Genomic DNA, 21,627 nt, shown 5'->3' with positions numbered 1-21,627 from the left:
AGTTAAGTAACAGAATAATTTTCATTATTTCTCGTTTCATGGGATTACTGGAATCGTTATTATTCAAGTAAAGAACCAAATGATTCAAAGTTATACGAACATTGTGGGAAAATTATAGCAAAAGGCTCTTTTTCCCGCCATATTTTTCCCTCTACCTTATTCTCTGGCCACTGGTTCCACATTCGGCGAGTCTTTGTTTTCGTATCTTGAAACGTTGGGTACCATGAGGGGTCTCCGTTTCTCTCTCTCTCTCTCTCTCTCTCTCTCTCTCTCTCTCTCTCTCTCTCTCTCTCTCTCTCTCTCTCTCTCTCTCTCTCTCTCTCTAACATGAGCGCGAATACGAGTCAGCGTCCAGGTAACGGGGGCGCCAATGCCTCGTGGAATGCCGCGTGGGAAAAAGGGACGTCGATATCTTTTTCTTTTCTACTCCACTCGTTGCTGCGATCCCACAGGTAAAAAATGAGTTCACGTCGAGAGTACGAAACCTTCCAAAGGAGAAAAATATTCATTATAATTTTGCGCTGATGCGATTATAACTTTTTCGCTCTGGCTTCCTCTAATTCGGTTTTAAGAAAAATACAAACATGATGCTAATAAATATTTTTTCCGTCAATATAACACGATTGAACGAGATTTTAAAGTCAACTTTAGCCTACAAAGCAGTTATGTTTGAATAATTGTGGATGAATTTAGGCAAAAAATATAATAAAACATTTTCTTATTAGATGACGATTATATGATAAAGAGTCTACAAATTGCTAAATAAAGACGAAAAAATATATAGAGCGGTATCAAAAAAGTATGTAGAAGCGAGATTTTTAGGGATTTTGAAACTGACTCGTAATAATGTAACAGAGGCGCGGCTGAGGCAAATTTTTTTAAGATGTTGCGCAAACGTGGTTTAGGCGCGGAGAATCCAAGTCGGAGAATGCGCAGAGTTTTCTGACCAAGTATGCAGCAAGAAAGATCCATGGCTCTTTTCTTGATCTTTTGGGAAGAGTAAAAGAGAGAAAGAACATCAGACGGAGGGATGGCATGCAAGAAGAGAGGAGGGGAGAGACAAGACAAAGAGAGAAACGTGTATGGATGCTGCACTCGCGAACGTACAGTGCCAATGCACTCGGCAACAGCCAAGGGCAAACACGGCCATTCAGGGACCGGACCACGAGGCAAATCCCTCGCCCCTTTAACCGCACAAACCAAAAGAGTGAAAAAACTCGAAAATGTGTCCAAAGTTTTCGACCCCTCTATCCCCGATTTTGTTCTACATTACTATTTATTTCTCATAAAAAAAATGAAGATGCAGATATTTCATCTGTTCTATTGTTTTTTTTTTTTCACATAGCTCAACAATTTTCCTTGATGATGTAATTATTTTTTATCCGTCCGCTCATATCAGTAACGATATGTTCCTTGAAATCTTCAACTAATAATTACTATCAAATTGATATCCCTTCATGAAAGTTTTTTAGCCTTTGAACAATATACATCGTTGAATGAACTCATCCAATCTGCCAATACAACTGACTATAGACTGATTCTGACAAGTCTTAACCCTTAAGGTGATCTATCAGTTGTTCAGTTGGTAAAAATCCTGCTGCCCGGTTTATTCCGGGTAGCTTAATATTTAAACAAAAATATGAGTTACACGCTATTCTCATTTTATCAAAAAACCAAGGTGTACTCGTATTTTTCTCAAAAAATCAGGAGTGTCCGAGCAAACCGTGCAACCATTTTGCAGCTACCTCTCTTGCACTCACGCAACTAATAGATCACCTTAAAGGACGGGTCTGGTCGAAATATCAACCACTAGTTTGGCCGAGCACTCCACTTGAAAAATCCATCGATATTGTGCACAAATATCGTACAAAAAAGGCCGATTTCAGCGTAAAAACCCCGTCCTTAAAAGGTTAATCTTGAATAAGCGAACCTTCGATACATCGGATCTTTGCTATTCGTGGATTGTTTCTATTTTCTCAGCGCTGGAAATCTAAGCTCGAATTCTTCATCGCTGAAAAGATTGAAATATCAAAGGGAGGAACGAAAAAGTAATGAGAGTCGGTTCGTTGATATTTAACTTCTTGGTTGGGATAAGTTCGCATTCCGCCAAAAAAGATTTTGGCTCTGGCTCGGTACAAGAAGAAGAGTGTTCCACGAATTGAATTCTGTACGTCTTGTGTTCCCTGTTTTCATTGGCGCATCCTTGCGTTTCATTCACTTCGTATTCCTTCGTTGCTCAGACTGCTCGTGGTGGTCTTACCGCTGTGTTCTTGAACAGCCCATGAGAAACGACGTGGGCTCAGCGAAAGCATACCGCTATCGATGTTTTTCTCACGCTCGCGAGAAATCAAGCGACAGGTTCACGATACGAGACACGCTCTTCTTCTTCAATCGTGTGGGAATTCATTAGCGGAACGTGCAGGGCCTGATCGAATGGACATTCTTTCTACAGGAAGTCGTGTCTCTCGTTGTCGTTACTTGTCTTTAATTTACTTTTTTAATTCGACCTTCTTGAAACCGGGATATCTTTTTATTACAATATCGTATTTAACAGCTGAAAGTCTTTCTTTCAAGTTTTTCTTCTCATGTCGCCCTGCTTTATTTGTATCACAAATATTTCTCCGAATTAATATGCTCGAAACCATCAATTAGAACCTTCAGGGGTCTTCATACAGAAGGAACAAATTTTCAAAAAGGAACAGCGTATTTTCTTTATCATTCGAAAATTTTCGACGATCCACGTTTTGATACGACAATATCTTTGTATTTTTATCTTTCCAAACAATTCTTCGTTGGTTCACCTATAATGAATTCATATGATCTTGTCAGAAGGTTACCGGCTTTTAGTATTCGTCACACGTTCTTTAGCCTCAGTTTTATTTTTATCATTTAAACGCTACAGGAAGACGAAAAAGTTGTCGAGTTGGTGGAACGTTATGGCCCAAAAAAGTGGACCCTCATAGCGAGGCATCTTAAAGGACGTATTGGCAAGCAGTGTAGAGAGAGATGGCACAATCACCTCAATCCGGGGATCAAAAAGACAGCATGGACCGAGGCCGAAGATCGAATAATTGTCGACGCGCATAGGCGTGTTGGCAACCAGTGGGCTAAAATTGCCAAACTTTTGCCAGGGAGGACTGATAATGCCATTAAGAATCATTGGAACAGTACAATGAGGCGAAAATACGAAGCGGAAGAAGGACGAAGCATGGGATCCAGAGGTTTGTACTTTTTATTGAAAACAATTTAAATCCCATTTATTCGGATTAAAAGCTTAGAACGAATGAGGAAAAAGCTTACGATGTAGTAAGAGATGGATTGATCACGAATTTACAAATTCATTCTACAGGTCGGGAGAGGAGAAAAACTTCGGATGCAGTGTTAATGTTGAAGAAAGAATCTCATGTTGATCAGAATGAAAGTTCGGGTCAGGGGCACCCCGGATCTTCGGGGTCGAAAATCACGGTGAAACACGAGGACAGCGGCATTGGAGTAAGCTCACAAAGTCTCGAGATTGATCAGCTGGACTGGTCGAATGCTTGGGATCCTCCACAAAATCAGCATTATCATCATCAACATCATCAACGCCACCATACTTTTCAGTCACAGCGGCCGAGCCGACAACACGATACCAACAGTTATCGGAATGTTCTTCATATGAGTAATGAAGGCTCCAACAACGATAATAGTCAACTAGATTCACCACCTCCACGGACCAACGAAACCAAGATTAAATCAGACGTTTCACCGCTTTCCAAGTAAGTTTATCATTTTGTTCATAATAACCATCGTGTAGAGCCAATCTAGGTGATACAGGATTTACAATTAAAAGATTCAGTTACAAAACTCTATCAATTTTGCCTGGAAACTGAGAGTAATTTATGTAGTAGAAACTTCCATGAAAAAAAAAGAGTTATATTAAAATCAAATCAAAATTACCACTTTACACACACACACACACGCGCGCGCGCGTACGCACGCACACATATTGTACCCGAAAAGTTCGTTAATTTGGAATATTATGAAATGTATAGATATTTCAATCTCGAGCTTGCGAATGGAGCGGAGGGTTCAGGCAGTTCGGAAATTCGCTTATTACCAATGCCGGATCTCGAAGAGGTTGATGATGACGGGGATCATGATGACGAGCATGAAAAGTCTAGTCCACCACCGATACTGCGACGTCGTCGTGCGGCTCTTCATCAGGCGATAAGTTCTGCAGCTCGTGGTGTTGCATTGGAAAGTCAAACAGATTACCTTTTGGGACATAACAGTCACTCGAGTCATAATAACGCAGAACAACAGCCAGAAAATTCAACACCACCGTCGACACCGATAAAACAATTACCGTTCAGCCCGTCGCAGTTTTTAAATAGTCTGAGTCCAGAAACTTCGTGGCCGCGAGCGAGTACGCCCAAGGGTAGCCCAGGGCCTCTTACCACGCCGCAACCAACCGGTATGCGAAGAAGTCAGCACGATGGTAACACACCAAGAACACCGACGCCGTTCAAAAATGCTCTTGCCGAGTTGGAGCGTCGTAGCGGAGCGACGACCCAATTGCCAGCGACTCCGAGCCGGCTTGATGCTCTTACCGAGATCATAAAGCAGGAAACCGATCGAGAGAGCCTCGCCGGTAACAGCAGTATACTCCAAGACTCGGGATATGGCACTGGCAGAAGACGAGGCAAGGAAAATAGTGCGCCGGGTGGAAAACGAGCAAGAAAAGCTCTATGTCAAGCTTGGGCCAATTCTCATGACAGCTCGGACATGAGCTTCGCTGTTGAAACTCCGGTATGTTTGTTTTTTCTATTTTTTTTTCTAATCTTATTTTCCAATGTCAGAATCGTCACTGGCAAAGAAATACTAGAATATTAGTAAAAAAAAAAAAAAAACGCGTATTATGTTCATAATTAGTGTAATTAGTAAGATATCGAACATATTTATAACTCAGTACTTTTATCAATATTATAAATATACATTTGGGATGTTACGACCTCACATACAACTGTAGGAGAAAATATTTACTATTATTGATCGAATACTTTTTCTAGTCCAATAAGATTCTTTTACTATGTTTTCACGACAGCATTTCAGCGGGTTTTAAAAGCTCACGCATTTGTATTTTATTCTAGTATAAGTCTGTTGCAATCCTTAAAGTTCTCTAATTTCAAATTTGCATTTTTTTTTCTACGATTGTTTCAGAGTAAGAGTTTGGATACTTCGGTGTTATTTTCGCCAGCTTCGATGGCTCTAGAAGATAGTTTTCTAACTACGGAAGGACCGAGCCCTTTAAAGGTAGAGCTCCAAACCCAAAATCATAATCATACGATCCAAACTCAATCACAACCTGCCCTATCTTGGTTTTATTCACGTACCCATCGCCTGTAGACACGCTAGCCGGCCACATTGTTCCAATACTCTCTATTTTCTCTTTTCTAACCGCTGTCACTCTTTCTTTCGTCATTTTTCTCTTTGCTGTCATTATCATGTTGTCATCGTTATGCATTTTCGAGAGCAGTTCTTCTTACTTAGACTAGTGCCTCCTCGACTAGCTATGCTCGACTAATCCAGATGACAGTTTTGTCACCACGGTATAATCGTCAAGACATGGGAAAGACGTATAAGCGACAATCATATTTCATCTAAAAATATATATTGTACATACATCCTGCATTAACTTATTCTAATAACTATTATTATTATTATTATTATTATTATTGGAAATTAATCCTTCTCCACCCTTTCACCCCCTGTTAATTATTTATAAATGGCTTTAAGCAAAACGCTAACAAATAGATAAACGCGAGAAAGTAATAATTTATTTCATTATTAATTGAAGAAAGAAAATTTGACGCCTGTTGACCGTGTCATATTTTCAAGCGTGTATTTAATTTATTTAAACCGCATACGTGTCCAAGACGCCGTAAATAATTGTTTTTTTTTCTTACGAATGTCATTCGTACTTAGTATTTATCAATATAACCTCGTTTGTTTTCATTTGGTCAATCGAGCGATAAATGTTTTGCAGGATAGAGATTTTCCAAGAGTTAACATGTTTATATTATTTATGTGTTTTTTTTTGTTCTGTTTCGTTTCGTTACGTTACGTTGGGTTGTCACGTATGGTTTGCGCGCAAAAAAATTAACACCAACCGAATGTACAACGAAATTTTGTTTAATTTTTACCATTTATTGTTTTTTTCATGCATTCGATTATTATAAAAGGCCTGGCCTAGCGTACCAAAGTACCTTGAATCCCTCATTGCCCGTAATATCCAACACCAAAGCTTCCTCACACCTGATTCCCATTCGAAGCTCGATCAAGCTAAAAATAATAAGAGAGAAAACATCCAAAGATATCCGCCGCGTACTACTCAAAGAATAATGAAGAGATAAAATTTTAGATGATGGAAATAACTCTGCTGATGACTGAAACTTACACTAAATACCAAATACTGAGGCTCGTCCCCAACTCGGCTCTGTACCCTAGTCATCACAAACGAAAAAATCCTCCGTCTGGGTCGACAAAATAATGAAAAGAAAAAAAACTCCCGTGATTCTTTTTTCCCCCCATTACTCACGTCTTCCGAATCAATTTTTTTTTCTCGATAGAAACGACGAAGTCGAATATATTTGTCTTTACACTCCATAAGAATAAACTTCGTTTCTTTGTTTGACTTCGAGCTATTTTTTCTTTCCCCTCGAGCAAAAACGAGAAGATAAGAATGGTTAAAAAAAAGTATTGAAAATATCACAGTTTTACTTGCCGGCTGTAGCTAGTGTGTCTCTATCTCCTTTCCAGACATCCCACGACTTAACGTCCGTTCAACGGAAGCCCAATGCCAAAAGGGCGATCACTTTTGATGCTTTCGATAGTCCCTGTAGTCTGACCAGTCCTCTGCTGCTCAAACTCCAGAAACGTTCTAAGGTGAGTGCACTGTTCGTCCATACTGTTTTTCTTTGTTTCTATCGTTTTCTTTTTTTTTTTTCAATGTTCAATTATCGTATACGAAATACTGTTTGATGACGATTTTCACTCTTGAAAATGCAATTAGTTTTTATATACGAATTTGTATTTGACGTTTTCATTGTTCATTTATGACAGTTTCAACTGGAGGCTCAATGGACGATGGTTGCATGTGGACTAACCCAAGATCAGCTCGAAATGACAAACGCAGCTCGTCGTTTTCTAACCACAAATGGTTTTGTACCGTTGCGTCCTCGTTCTCTTCATTTCTAAATGGATTATAAAACTTTTGTAATTACCCATTCGTCAAGAACTTTTCATATGGAAAAATAGGAAGAATCACGAAAAAATATGAAATGACCATAATCTGATACGAAACTAGTCGGAACACTCGCGGTTAGCGAGATACTGCGGCGAGTGCGTGTGCGTATATATGTGGATCGATATAATTTTCTCGCCGTTGTTAAAAAAATAATCACAAAAATAACATTATTCTTAAGCGAGCGAAAAAATTTTAATTTGAGAATGATGAAGCGACAAGAGGTCTGAAAAGCGAAAAAGAGCAATTAGTCAAGGCTTGTAGAATGGGATATCGTTTTTCAAGTTATCCTCGTAGACTGAACAGATGCCAGATTTTTTTTTTAGTTTTTTTCTTTTATATATACTTTTTCTGCAGACCAAGCCGTCATTTTTCTCTTTTTTTTATACTCTTTTTATGATACCTGTGGCGAAGGTGGGGCGAAGAAACGATCGATCGGAAGCAAATGAATCAGAGGAAGTAAACTATAGCCCGTTTATTTTATAGAATATCATATATCGTAATATAAAACACTATTTGCGGCCATTACGTACAAAGAGCCTTTGTAATTGGTATTTAACATATAATTTTTCAATAATAAAGATTGCACCAAAAAAAAAACAAGAATTAACAAATAATTATAATACTATATCATAATAATATCGTTGATGATGATTTGTGTGGTACGTAGTGGAAACTGCCAGCGTTTGAAGTTTTCCGTGCGTACGTCTTCACCTGTGTGTGTATTCTTCCCTTCACATTTTTTTTTGTTACCAATCAACCCCAAAAGTAGAAGGATGCTCGTTTCCAAATAACATAACGATAATATAACCGAAATAATATCTAATGAGTATCCGACCGCACATCAATATCTTCTCGTGCAAATTCATATGCTAACTTGCTTGTCTTTTTCACATTTTGATATTGGTATTGAAATTTACATCATCATATGCCAATAAAAATCAATTGGTTCTGTTATCCCAATTTTCGCCGAATGTTTTTTATAGAGCTAGTGAATCTCTACGGGAAAGCAATGAGACCAATTTTCGTAATTCGAATTTGCCGAAAAAATGATCACGCTTACACAAAGGGTTTCTTCGTTTCAACGACATTAATTCCAACTTATTCTTTTTCTGAATAACAGTTGTCGTACGTATAGCCACAATACTGGCAGATTAAAACAGGAATGTATTACGTATGCTCTATGAGAATATAAAACACCCACAGGATATCGCGTATGTGTATATAAATTCGTCAATTATGCGCATTGAAAAAGTGCTAATTTTCTAATTAATTAACTAACGCCATTTTATTTATTCTTCATACATGGAATGTTTATATAATTATCGTTTTTTATGCTTGGAGATGTATAGCCGCTAAATTAGACACAGCTTCGTTCTTTCTTTAAAGAAAAAAACAATCATTTTGAACATAAAATTGTTGAATCTGAGAGTTGTATCTAAAAAAAGTGTAGAAGAAAACAATGATTAATTGAAAAATGCTTTTGGAATAGCTTTAAAAAACTTAAGCGAAAGTTTTAATCATTCAATTATTCGTGAATGAAATAGCACAATTTCATATTCAGTAGTTTGTTCTTTGTTTTATTTGTTCAATAGGGACTTGCTAAGTTGTTCAAACGGAAGATCTTCAGAAATTGAAAAGAACTGTCCGCTCCATACATTGATTTTTCGCTTGTTTTACAGGATGTGGCGCTCGTTTGGAAAATAGCTGACCCAATAAATCATTCATTCTCTCGCTTTATAGCAATTCTCACCATTCATTATGTTTATCGACTATCTAAACTTGCATACCCGCTAATACACCAATCATCTTGTATGTCAAGAGGATTTTTTCCCTGCCCAATTGTAACTTATTTCGGCTCTTTCATAAAAACTTCATTTTTTTTTTGTGAAAAAACAGAACAGTCTGACAATTCAGAGATCGCATCCAAAAAAAGCGATACGGAGAAAAATGGTTTCAATTTGAAAAACGGCTCTAAATAATTTTTTATATATTCAAGTGCACGATAATTATCATTTTCCTTTTGTATAACACTTTGAAAATTTGCGGCGTTGCAGGCAATAATCTGATAAATGATCGTGCAATTTCAGAAAAATCGACGAAAACAATCATACGTTATCGCATTTCACATTATTTACATGTATCACACATCAATTTTTCATTTAGCATTTTTCAAACTAATCGATTCATTTTATGCCAAATCACAGTCAACATCCAAGCGCCGTCCGGGTAACACGACATAATTTTCAAATTGTAAAATTTCTAATCCTTGGTATATCAAGAGTTGAACAGTTTTCAAATGGTTGGAATGAATTCGGTTTTTTTATGTTCGACTTCGTTAAGCGACGGATTACCCCTTATTTCCCCCTATTCTTTCGGCACGACAGATATGTCAACACTCATAGGTTTTTTTCAACAATATTTTGAAACGTATTTACCTATCAAAGAGAACTTATCTTGAATTCATTTTTCTTTGACCCTTCTTTTCACAAATCGATGACCAACGCATAGACGTTTAATTTATACGCAAACTCGACGTACACAACGATGATTTAACCGATTAGTGGAGACCGATAAATAGTGGTTATTCGCGGCCATAGCTTTGAAATCGTCATCTATCATTTATCTGTCTACTATATAGATGTGTTGCTCGCGAGATGGTAAGTAGTAGCTCACAATTTTCACGATCTTCAATAATCCGGGAGCCAGTGAAATTTTTGGATCTTATTTTCATACGAAGCAACCAAAGTTTTTCCAGTTCACATAATCATGCATGCCAATAAATTGACAGTCTGACTATCGAGTTTCGATGGATTTAGCAAAGGTGGATGTCAAAAAGTTAAAAAAAATCTTAGCGTATTAAACGTATTTTCGCATGAATCCTGCTTATTGTATCTATCAAGGAGACAATAGAACTTTATTGAAGGACGGTCTGGATGATTTTTGACGATGGAAAATGAGTCTGGCACGTGAAAAACTGAAAATGAAAAAGTAAACTTATAGAACTTATTTTCGCAGATTAAAAAATTAACAGTCGGTCAAGTACTGCATTCACCGATTAAAGAAAACAGTCTGACTATCATTAGAGATTACTAATACCTTGTCAAACTAACGGGAATATGTGTAAGCTGGGACTTTATACGTGACGTTCTACTTACAATAAAATTTATACAATGATTATAGTCTTATTTTTGCACGACTGAATTTTCTTCAGATTATCGATAACACTATGAAGTGGATAGAACAAACAGGGTGATTACGATTTTGAATGAGCCTCGCCAGACTGTTAAATGTAAGTTCAGTGTTCTAAACGCCATCTCCGACGATACCGAACCATTTCGCATATCCACTTATTAATACCTTTAAAAAACTCTGGTTTTGCAAAATTAAAACTGTAATAATCATTTAAGTACGAACGAATCTATAATAATTGTCTATAAATTTCCAGATTACCTATCATTTGGTTAGTCTGGCTAATCTTGAGTGATATCAAATGATAACCAAACTGCTTTTCTCAATTATTATATACAGCATTCGATCATTGGAAAATTTTTAAATCTGCGATAATAAGTTCCATAAGTTTTTTTTATTAACGTATTTTGGATGACTGCCAGACTCATTTCCCAAATCTATAGATTAACCAGACTACTTTTGTACGAAGTTTAATTATTATGTGAATTAGTACAAGTTTCACTTGAGCGAAAAAAAGTTCCGAACATTCGAAGAAAGGCCAAATTTGTGGAAATCAGAGGAACCCTGCCAGATTTCATCGGAATTTCGCAGCCAGACTGTCTATTTGATAGTTCCATAAAATAAATTCCAAAATAAGTTCCAAAAAATGTTGACTGGCTCCCGGACTGCAATGATCAAAAGACAAAGACGGATATAAAAATCAGAAATAAGGAAAAAAAAGTTTGTCTAAAGGGCAGAAATAGCAGCGCTCAAAAAAATGTACAAATTTTCTAAGTTTCTAGCGTTCTGAAAGCGGGATAATAAGGCCGCGCGTCTTTTTTTTCTGAGAAATCACAGACTTCTCGTTAAAAATTTTTTTCAACGATGGCACCCTCTCCGGACAGCTTTCCACGCATCTTTTTCTTCTTATTCTGAACTGTGATCCTGAGATTGCTCTTGATCACTAGTACTACTTCCACCGGCAGCTACGTCCAAGGAGTCGGGATCTGCAGACATTATTAAAAAAAACAGATCGTATTAAACTGTGCAAAACTGATTGTTCATCATTACTATTTATGCATTTTATAAACATTGCGATGTTTTTTTCAACCAGTTGCAATCTAATTTATTGAAGTTTGTCAACTTATTAAGGGTATCACTTTTATTGGTCCCTATTTAGCGATGGGTCGCTAAAAAGCTGAGCCATGTTAGAAAACGTAATTTGCAATAAAAAATCTGATGAAATTTCTGAATATTCTTTAATACTTCTACTTTGAGAGCACGCCATGAAGTTTGCAAAAAAATTTAGACCAATTTTCATTCTTCGTCACAAACATGCATAATTTACAAAATTCACGAAAAATGGCTCGGATCTTCAGCGAACCACGATAACCTAATCGTCGTGAAATAATTTTTGTCCATCATTAAACTAATTTTGCATTATATGCTATTATAAAAAATTTATTAAAACGAATTGTTTAGAGAGAAACAAAACATTTCCATTTAATGAGGCAACATGTAAGAGCATGACATAAACTACTTTTATATAACCTTACTATAATAAATATAAGAATATAAGGTGAGAATGAGGAACGTTTCACTTATAATGAAATTCGTACACAACAAAATCGAAAAAATCACCTTAAATTATTCATGGCTTGATGAATTTATCTTCATTACTCGCTGAATTTCTTGCCATCTCTAAATTAAGGTTGTTTCTTGATAAAATAGATGTATTTGAAAATTGGTACGGGAGAAAAGCATAACTAATTGTCGTTCGTAACGTCCTACCACTACATCGATGATGCAAAACTGGAATATAAGTGCTGTGTAAACGCGGTCATCGACAAGATCAAGAGACTCGGTAGAGTTTCGGGACAAGTACATTGACAGCCTTGTCGTCTGCTGACCCCTTTTAAAATCCCTTTCGAATGAGTCCGAAACCAACACGATCAGTAGCGTAATTCTGAGAAAAAACTTTGCACAGGCTCAAGATTATGCAAAAGTTACTAACACATTTATGGATTTACCATGTCTGTATAGAACACCATCAAAGAGGCCTCTTGATGCCAGCTATAACTCATTTCTATGGAAGCTCGCATCCTGACGATTCCGACTAAATGGGTCACGACACTTGCTGCATGTATCGTTCCAGCGAAATGAAATTCTTGAATCTATACCTATATTGAGGGATTCTCTGTCAAACCGGCCACTTTTTTTCGACCATCTCAGATCTGCTTCATAACTGATTATATTAAAGTACTACTAATAGGCACTCTATGTGAATTTTTTCAGATTTTTAAATTCGTAATTTTAGAAAATACCGTTTTTTTTTTCAAATGAATATATCTCGGAAACTTAAAGTAACAGAAATAAAATGTATTTACATAAAAGTTGTAGTTTTGTGTTAGCTTTTGAGCGGACGACTCGAAATAATTTTTAGGTTCTGGTAATGATGACTTTTTACGAAAAAAGGGGAGAATTATTTTTTCATTCAGAAACAGTCATTTTTTTTGGCTGAAAAAATTACAAAGTTTTCAATATGTCTGATGATATCGCAAAAAAATCGCCAGAGTGGCACGGATCGAGGTTCTAGGGTATAAAAAATAAAATCACGAAAATTAGTATTTTTTTATTCAAAAATAGCTAGTCTTTTTTGATTGAAAAAATTACAGAGTCTTTCAGTATTTTTGACGATCTCGTAAAAAAATCGCCAGAGTGGTACAGATCGAGGTACCGGGTATGAAAAAATTAATTTGTGTAATTTCATTTTTTACTTCGGGCTGAAATAGTATATTACACACCTAGGGCAGGAAAATAAGGAAAGTCTCAGATCACATGTAATTGTCGGCCGAGGCGAAGCACTCAACCGAACAAAACAACACCAATTGCAAAATGTTCTGCATGTCAAATAACCTGTATAATATTTTCAACTTCTTATGTACCCCTATCACATGGGGATGATTCACCCCCTGACATTCATAATTTTTTGGTATAAAAAAAAAATTTTCGTTCGATTTCTATGGAACAGACAACATTTCGAAGAGCGAAAAGAATTCACGTTGACGTGTCTTTGAATTTTTCCAAGAGAAAAAATCAAGAGATCAAGGGGGTAAAGTACCCCTAAAACCTCAAATTTCATTCTGCGCACCGAAATGATTCAATTCAATTCAATTGGTCTAATTATCATTGCGTATCGACTTACATTCTAAATAATATGTTATTTACATATATACATCAGCTGTTTAAATTGGGTGGGGCTCAAAAGTTAGAAGGCCTAAAATAGCGAACAGGCATTCTGAATATCTATATATGCATGTATATAGATATACTGAAGCGTTTAAATAAAAAAAAAATCACATTTAAGGTATAGTAATTTATTCCTCTATGGTGGCAGAGACTTGGAAGAAAATCGATTCTTATCCCTGGTATTATTCACAATATTCGACATCGTTTTTGGATCTGTACAAATTATGTGTTAAAAGTACTTGTTCGGCCATCACTTTTCATTTAAGGAGGGTGGATCGCGACGATACAAAGTTGCCATGCTGAACCATGTTAAAAATATAAAGAATTTCATAAAATTTGGTAAATGAATTCTTTGAAAATATATAAGACAACATACATTTTTATAGATTTTTCTACCACACAGCTGACGAGTAATTGAACACTAAAGTTCACGTGTATAAGCATAGAGTTTACATATATACAGTTATACATTTCGTGCATAAGAACTTCGATTTAACGCTCAATTATGCGATAATCATGTGGTAAAAAAATTTGAAAAAAATTGTATTTGTGTACTTGTTGCCAAAGAATATTATCACGAAATTTGATCGAATTCTGATTATTTTGATTTCGCGATCCACCCTCCTTAAATGAAAATCAATCATAAAAATGAAATTGTACGCCAAAATCCCGTTGAAAATTTATTGAAATGCAATTTATTATCAGTTTAATATCAGCTTCCTCTAAGCAGAAAGTGCAAAATTCCGAAAAATTGTCTGGCTAGAAAGTTGAGTTCCTGAAGGGCTGAACTTCGTACAGTGGAAAGTTCTAAAAATAAGAATATTGAATAACCGTTTAATAGATAAACATTCATGCATTTTATATTCACGAATAAAAGGTTCAGATTGTCAGAATTCGGAAAATACGAAACCGCGATAGATCGAAACTCCGAAAAGACATTATCTCGAAAGGTAAAAAATAAGAAAAGTTTTTCCCGGAAGATCAAAACGCCGATGGCGCTACCATGTAAACGCGTCAGGACTATTTGCTATCTGCGTTACGTGTGAGTTTTCGTAATTTCGAATGTCCTTTTCGGATTTTGAGCGGTCAGAATTGCAGTTTTTGCAAAATAAGATGATTAAAAATATGAATTTCGGGGTTCAGAGCTTTCGTCAACTTGACGAATCTTTCATGAGCCTTTATTATATTTAAACTTTCTGATATATCTTATTTTCTATAATAAAACTTCGGACTTTAATGGTATGCTAAATACTATATATTCGGAGTCTAGTAAATCGTAGTAGTACTGGTCATTCGAATAGAGCTTTTGTTTTTTTTTATACTTTTTCTGAAGATTACCTTGTATGTGAAATCGTATTTGTAATTTCCTTTATCATTACTTGTACGCTTTTACATCATTTACAATTAACAGGGTAGGCTTTCGTTGCATGATCTTAACGAAACTTGTGATTTCCAGTTATGAAAATTCGAAGATTTGAGCCGTCGGAGCATTGAATATTCGAAATATCAACCCCGTCCCCTTTTTTGTAGCTAAATTGAGCATGAAAACTTGAAGTAATACTTTAAAAGTACCTATCGTTAAATTACAAAAACAATCACTTTAGCATCACTTGTTCTTACCCGGACACGGAGATCCTTTGATTCTGCACGTATTGTAGCTACCGCAGTTCAAACATTTGAGTCCGACGACATGAAATTTAACGGTGGATTCTTTGTGGCAATCCTTGCACAATATATCAGCCTTATAATCCTTATATTCGAGTGGCATAGGCGTGTGCGATACCTCTTTGTCGAGAAATCTCCATAGTTCGGTCATGTCGAGTAACGACACTTGACAAGTTGGACACGCATAGTGACCCGAGTATAAAAGCTCATCGAAGCAGGTGCGATGTAATAAATGCCCACAATCAGGTATGTGGCAAGGTATACGACTCGTATGAATATCCTCGAGACATACAGGACAATTTGCGTGGGAAACATTTTCTACGCACTGAAATAAATAAATAAATAATTATGGTTCAATTGTAGCTCAGGTTGCTTGATTTGCGAGTATCTGCCTATTGTTAATTCTTCTGTAAGTGTACATGGAATATATGAGGTCATTAATTCGCCCAAACATCTGATGAACTTGAACGATGTTTAAATTTACTATTTCGCTATTAGGCAAACGTTTAAAATATTCATCTCTATACTGGTTAAAATTGACTCTTATAATTCAAATACTCCTTCATGATTTTAAGGTTTTTTGGGGAAACCCCAGGTCTCTGACCTATCTCTTCGACAGTAAGACTGCACCTGACTTGTAAACTATCCCAATTTTCGTTTTAACAGAGTACATTACTCGCGTGCGATATAGAACGCATTATGAATCGTATTCTCCGTTTTTTGATAATGAAGAGCGATGCTCCATAAAATCATATTTAGTGAATATATAATGGCAAAAAAGGGAACAAAAAAGAAGTTCAAAAAAAATGCTAAAAATTTAACAATTATTGATACTTCAAAAGGTCATAAACAGCCTTAGAAAAAGTCTCAATCGATTCGCATGAAATTTTTCATGCACACTTTGTACATAGTTGTTTGACTTGTATCGGAACATTTTTTCCATAACTCCGTTTTTTACAAAATGAAAAAAAAAATTTGCTACAGAAATCTCGTTTTTTACGATGCTAAAGTTTCCAACGTTGGAGTCCAACGAAATGAACGAAAAAAACGTTTGTAATTCACCAATTTTTTATTTCACGAATCGTTGGTGCAGCTTGAAAAACTACGAATCGCAAATTTGGCAGGGAACAAAATAGGGGAATTACTGGAATTATTGGAGAGTTTTTTTCGATCATTTCGTTGGACTCCAACGTTGGAAACTTCAGCGTCATCGTTTTTTCGTTACTCAATTTGACTATATTTTTATTTGATACAAGCATCATTACCTTGTGTCCATTCTGAAGTAAAACCGGCAAACACATGTTGCATTTTGCACAGTGGAAGAACCTGTCTCGTCCTCCGAGTCTGCATATACCACAGCCATCGCAATGATACTGATTTTTGTTTTCATCATCGAAGAGATTGCACTCGAGACACGTGTACTTTCCAAACCGACAGTTGCACTTTTGACATGTAGCCTGTACCGGCTGACGGGTGTCGCACATCACGCATATCAATTCCGTCACCTCCTTTCGATTGACGGTGTGAGTCTCTTGCTCGTCGTGACAGTAACGACATGTGTATACCTTGCTGCAGCACGGTGTCTACTCGTCCGAAAGAACATGAAATGCAAAAATTACAAGATCACTAATATAATTGTTTATCATGCACCTGAGGAAGATCAGTCATCAACACACCGTCTTTGCAGCGGTATTTATTAAAGATCAGAGTTCGCCAGTGGATATTTCATTGGGTATACAATGACGCTATTTATTTGAAATTCTTCATTTTCTTTATTAGGATAACTCGGAAATACTAAATGTAGAAATTCAATAAATTGACCCTGCGTACCTACATTTCGAATTTGCGTGTAACTAATTTAAAAATTGTGAGCCCGCCAACATGAGAGTGGCTTCAACTTAACTGTCTATTTTAATATTTATTTTTATTATGCCCAAATTCGCACACAAACACTTAAATGTATCCATGATGTTACTATTGAAAGCATCGTTTACTTTTTCAGTGCATTTCAATTCGAATGATTGTGATTCAATGTGTTGAAATACAAAACATTAAGAACAAATAAATCAAATATCTTCATTACATTTCGCTGATCTTCGCTCACATTTATTATTCGCCTATTTGACTATTTTTTTCAGACTAATCGAACATCATCACCTATTTTGAATCAAAACACAAAACAGTAAGTTCTGAATTTCATCGCGCGAATGTTTGAATTGGATTTGGATATAAAAAAATTTCTCCGAACAACACGCGCGATGTGTATGCGAAATTGTTGGGTGGGTGTGGAACACTTTTGTCTATGTGTATGGTTGTCATTGGGTTATTTCCTTATCAGTTTTCGGAAGTACATAGCTTATGGTTTTTATGAGAAACGTCAGCCTCTCCCGATAGAATATCACTTATTATAGTTCAATCAAAAACTTCGAGAAGAAAAAAAATTCTTGCATTGATTTTCAGAAAAGTAATCAAACTGCAGAATTACCAAAAAATGCTTCATTCCCCCATGAGAGTAAGGCGACACGACGAGCCGTGTTTTCGAGTCGCAACGTTTGTCCAAATCCCTATCGTACGCGCGCGTTGCGTATGTGGCATCCATAGTATCTTTTGATATATGTTCAAATTTATTCGCATCAACATCGGTAGTTGCGGTTTGAAAATGTTACTTCAATAATATCTTCCAAAAGTCATCTTATGAACAAATTTCAATCAGATGCGAGTTTTCAATTGATTTCATATAAAACGTTGAAAAAAAATACTAAATATATAATACCGTGAGCCACTGATTACACAAATATTTCTCTATCTTTATATTCATACAACTAATAAGAATATATTTATTGGAAAGATTCTTTATAGATTATTTTTTGTACTTGATGGAATTGAATAAAAAGATGAAAAAATAAAATAAAATGTATGCAGAGATGAAAATATAATTCCATCACGTATACAGCTTTTGATGCGTGTACGAAGTTTCCTAGATGAGAGACACGAACCGGAGCACGAAAATAACATACAACTTTTTTCGCTCACTGGTACTCTACTTGAATATTATTGATTTTAGCGGAAGTCGAAGGCCATGCAGGAACGTCTCAGCGTCTACTAGCAACTCACCCTAAAACGCAGGATTTACGACGCTGAAGTTTCCAACGTTGGAGTCCAACGAAATGAACGAAAAAAACGTTTGTAATTCACCAATTTTTTATTTCACGAATCGTTGGTGCACCTTGAAAAACTACGAATCGCAAATTTGGCAGGAAACAAAATAGGAGAATTACTGGAATTATTGGAGAGTTTTTTTCGATCATTTCGTTGGACTCCAACGTTGGAAACTTCAGCGTCATCAGGATTTACGAACGGTCTGGCTCTATATCCGATCATCACTCTCAATGATAAGACAAATTCAAACTTTAACTATGCTTTAGTTGATCCTTGGCAGGCAGCTGAATGACCTTCGATCTTCGTGTTGAACTACGTTATGACTAAAATCGGAGGATAATGCAACAATTTTTCACCTGGATTTTCCGCAAATAGTGAACAATCATAAATTTCACCCATGACTTCCGATATTACGCTAAGATTTTTACTAAAAAATATCGATAATTTATTCTGGTTCATCAACTTTTTAAATAGAATATTCAATGTATATTGTTGAGATAGAGGTTGACGTAACTTCCGCTTGATAAGGAGATGAACGAAGTAGATGACGTCGGTTCTTTCACGGTGCGTTAGGTTTGAATGTGTTTGAACAAACATAATGAAAATCAGTGGAATTTCGAAATGTAACTTAAAGATCCTGAAAAGCCAAATTCGATAATTTATTGTGAAGTATTGCGAACAGTAAAGTGATCACATGAGCAAAGCTTTTGTGTATCTGCCCAACACCGCAAATAGATCTTTCCTCAGCGTGCGTACCATGCATTTGAGAATACAGAAATAAGTAGAATTTGAAAAAAGTTGTTCATTTTAAGATAAACCAGTTCCATTTTTTTAAACCTACATTTCAGTTTTTGATAGGATTGTTCCAAATCTTCCAAAAGTTACAAGTTTTTTCGTTAGGTTGGGTGAATATTCCCTCATAAGTACTCGTAAACAATGCGTCCAATTGGAATTTTAGAATTGTTTTTATGTTCAAACATTGTTCATGAATCAGTTTTATACCACCTGACAGCTTTGATTCAAATTTTGTTATATTTTATAGCGTATAAAAAATAATTTGTTTAATTTTTCAAATTGAATACGAAATTATAAGGGTTTTGATTCAAGAAATGATTAAATTATGTAAAAACTATTGGAAAATATATGTCAGTTTATTACTGGGGTAACGCACTTTATTTTAAGTTGTGAGCGGTAGTACACAAAACACTGGAAAACTTTATGATTGATATATTTTTTTCATAGCAATCAATTCTGTAAAAGTTCTTCGACTCAACTTTCTTACAGGAATCTAGTATCAATCAAACATTTTTTTGCAAGTCAAAATATATGTTTAGATGGTTAAAAGATTCAAGAGTCTTGTTTAAAAATACTTCACACGAAAAGAAACAACGAACGGAACAGTTAGCGTGGAATAATATATTTTTACTTAGAAAATAGAATCAATATGATCAGAATCCAATATTTTGAAACCTGAAAGCTCACGCTATGTACAAGTATCTCACTTTTTTTAGATTATAAGTTATACAATTTTGGGAATCATTACCTTATTTTAGAACATATGTTTCGTTGGTGCAAAACGTTTGAAAATTTTTTCAACAAGAAATTAATTCATGTGTATGGAAAGATTTAAACTTTACTATTATAAAATTCCAATCGTACGTTTACCATAAATTGAATAATTTGACAAAATAGAAAAATTATTTAAAGAAAATCTACAATTCGAAAGTACTGATGGAAAAGATAAAAATATTTATATATGGTGACATTGCATGTTTCATGGGCAATGATCGATTTCTTTCTTCGGACAATGTGTGGATTATGAATCAACAAAAATACGTTGCATATTGAGCGAGAATTGTGACAAGGTGGGGATGGAGGGAGCTCGGCTGTCACAATAAAAAAGGGTTGCAATGAGATAAATATTTTCTTTAATTACCACGAATTTAGATCTTCGTTTGTAGTGGGCACATCCGTAATGTTTTTCCGTAGAGTCGCTCTCGTCGGCCTCAGATTGGTCTCGTATGGGGCCGTTGTTGCGGAGTTCCACCGACGGCCGTGATGTCTCGTCTCCCTTTTCCATCCTTTTTTTTATCGCGCTACACTTTATCGCTTTTTCTCTCTCCCTCTCCCCCGTTAGGGCAGTCTTCTTTTCTCAATCTCACGAGTCTTCGTTCTGTCGCAATTCTATGAGTAGAGTCTTTGCTCGCTCGTTTTCAATTAACGTTCCGTAAATTTCGTAGTTTGTTCCAATTATTAGCACCTTGCGATGAAGGCACAAATATTCTGTTGTAACTTCGATAACACGCAATGAATATCCCGAATTGTGTGGAATTCATTTGACGAAACGACTGCAAGGTGTTTTCAAACAACCGTTGACATTGGACAGATTTATTTCATAAAAAAATGTACTACCAGTAATGGAATGTTCGATAACTTCGCTGTACAAAATGTACAAATCATGTATTACACGAATATTGATTTGTTTTATTTGACATCAACCCAAGGCTGGGATAATACTTGCGATGATATTTTGATGTTTTCAACGTTTCTTAATCGGTGGAATGTTATTTATTAAAGCCATTTTCTTAATTCGAGGAGATTATAGTTTTAAAACAGTCAACTAAAAGTTCCATGTTTTTTCTCTTCACTCATAACCACAATCGATTTCAAGCATATCATGCAGTTGCACGAGCGCGATTATAACGATTTTTTGAAAACTTGTGTCAGCTGGGTTTTTACGGGGCCGTTCACGGAAACTTACCCACCTGCCGTTCGCGAGAACATTTTTTTATCAAACGGAAAAAGAACACGTATAAATCTCAGAAATGACAGTACACGCACACACGATATTCGAGCACTCTCTTTCCTTATTCAAAACCTCCAATTTTCATCCAATTTATTCAACTATCAAACTTTTGGAAACAGACAATTTTTATTTTTGTTATTGGATTGCTCCTCGTTGAATATTCCCATGACGGTGCTGTACTATTGACTGTTATACACAAACGATTTCTCCCTGCGCTCCACACCCCGCTGACCCCGCACCCGCAAATGCGTATGCAGCGTATGAGTATACCCATGGACCTATGTACTATGTG

The 21,627-nt window shown here is 36.0% G+C and overlaps 2 protein-coding genes across 3 annotated transcripts in view; one reads left to right on the top strand and one right to left on the bottom strand.

The window, feature by feature from the left end:
* Myb (proto-oncogene like protein Myb) overlaps positions 1–8,493 on the top strand; it is a 45,446-nt gene extending 36,953 nt beyond the window's left edge. The window contains exons 4-9 of the mRNA XM_043414263.1: positions 2,903–3,221; positions 3,350–3,758; positions 4,035–4,791; positions 5,203–5,295; positions 6,802–6,927; positions 7,105–8,493. Of these exons, the coding sequence (XP_043270198.1) occupies positions 2,903–3,221; positions 3,350–3,758; positions 4,035–4,791; positions 5,203–5,295; positions 6,802–6,927; positions 7,105–7,239 (1,839 nt within the window). The 3' untranslated portion in view covers positions 7,240–8,493. The remainder of the gene's footprint in view (positions 1–2,902; positions 3,222–3,349; positions 3,759–4,034; positions 4,792–5,202; positions 5,296–6,801; positions 6,928–7,104) is intronic.
* Rchy1 (Ring finger and CHY zinc finger domain containing 1) lies at positions 7,746–21,627 on the bottom strand. Of its 2 annotated transcripts, none has more exons than XM_043414453.1 (4): positions 20,466–21,623; positions 16,636–16,953; positions 15,326–15,695; positions 7,746–11,463 (listed from the first exon to the last, which is right to left on the bottom strand). In XM_043414453.1, the coding sequence occupies exons 1-4, from the start codon at positions 20,607–20,609 to the stop codon at positions 11,384–11,386; spliced, it is 912 nt and encodes a 303-aa protein (XP_043270388.1). In that variant the 5' UTR covers positions 20,610–21,623; the 3' UTR covers positions 7,746–11,383. The 2 variants fall into 2 exon arrangements, with proteins under 2 accessions (XP_043270388.1, XP_043270318.1); XM_043414383.1 differs by lacking the exon at positions 7,746–11,463 and adding an exon at positions 14,292–14,512 and having other exon boundaries at positions 20,466–21,627.

This window comes from Venturia canescens, chromosome 1 (genome assembly GCF_019457755.1).
Source record: "Venturia canescens isolate UGA chromosome 1, ASM1945775v1, whole genome shotgun sequence".
Lineage (NCBI taxonomy): Eukaryota > Metazoa > Arthropoda > Insecta > Hymenoptera > Ichneumonidae > Venturia > Venturia canescens.
This window is presented reverse-complemented; position numbering and strand designations above follow the sequence as displayed.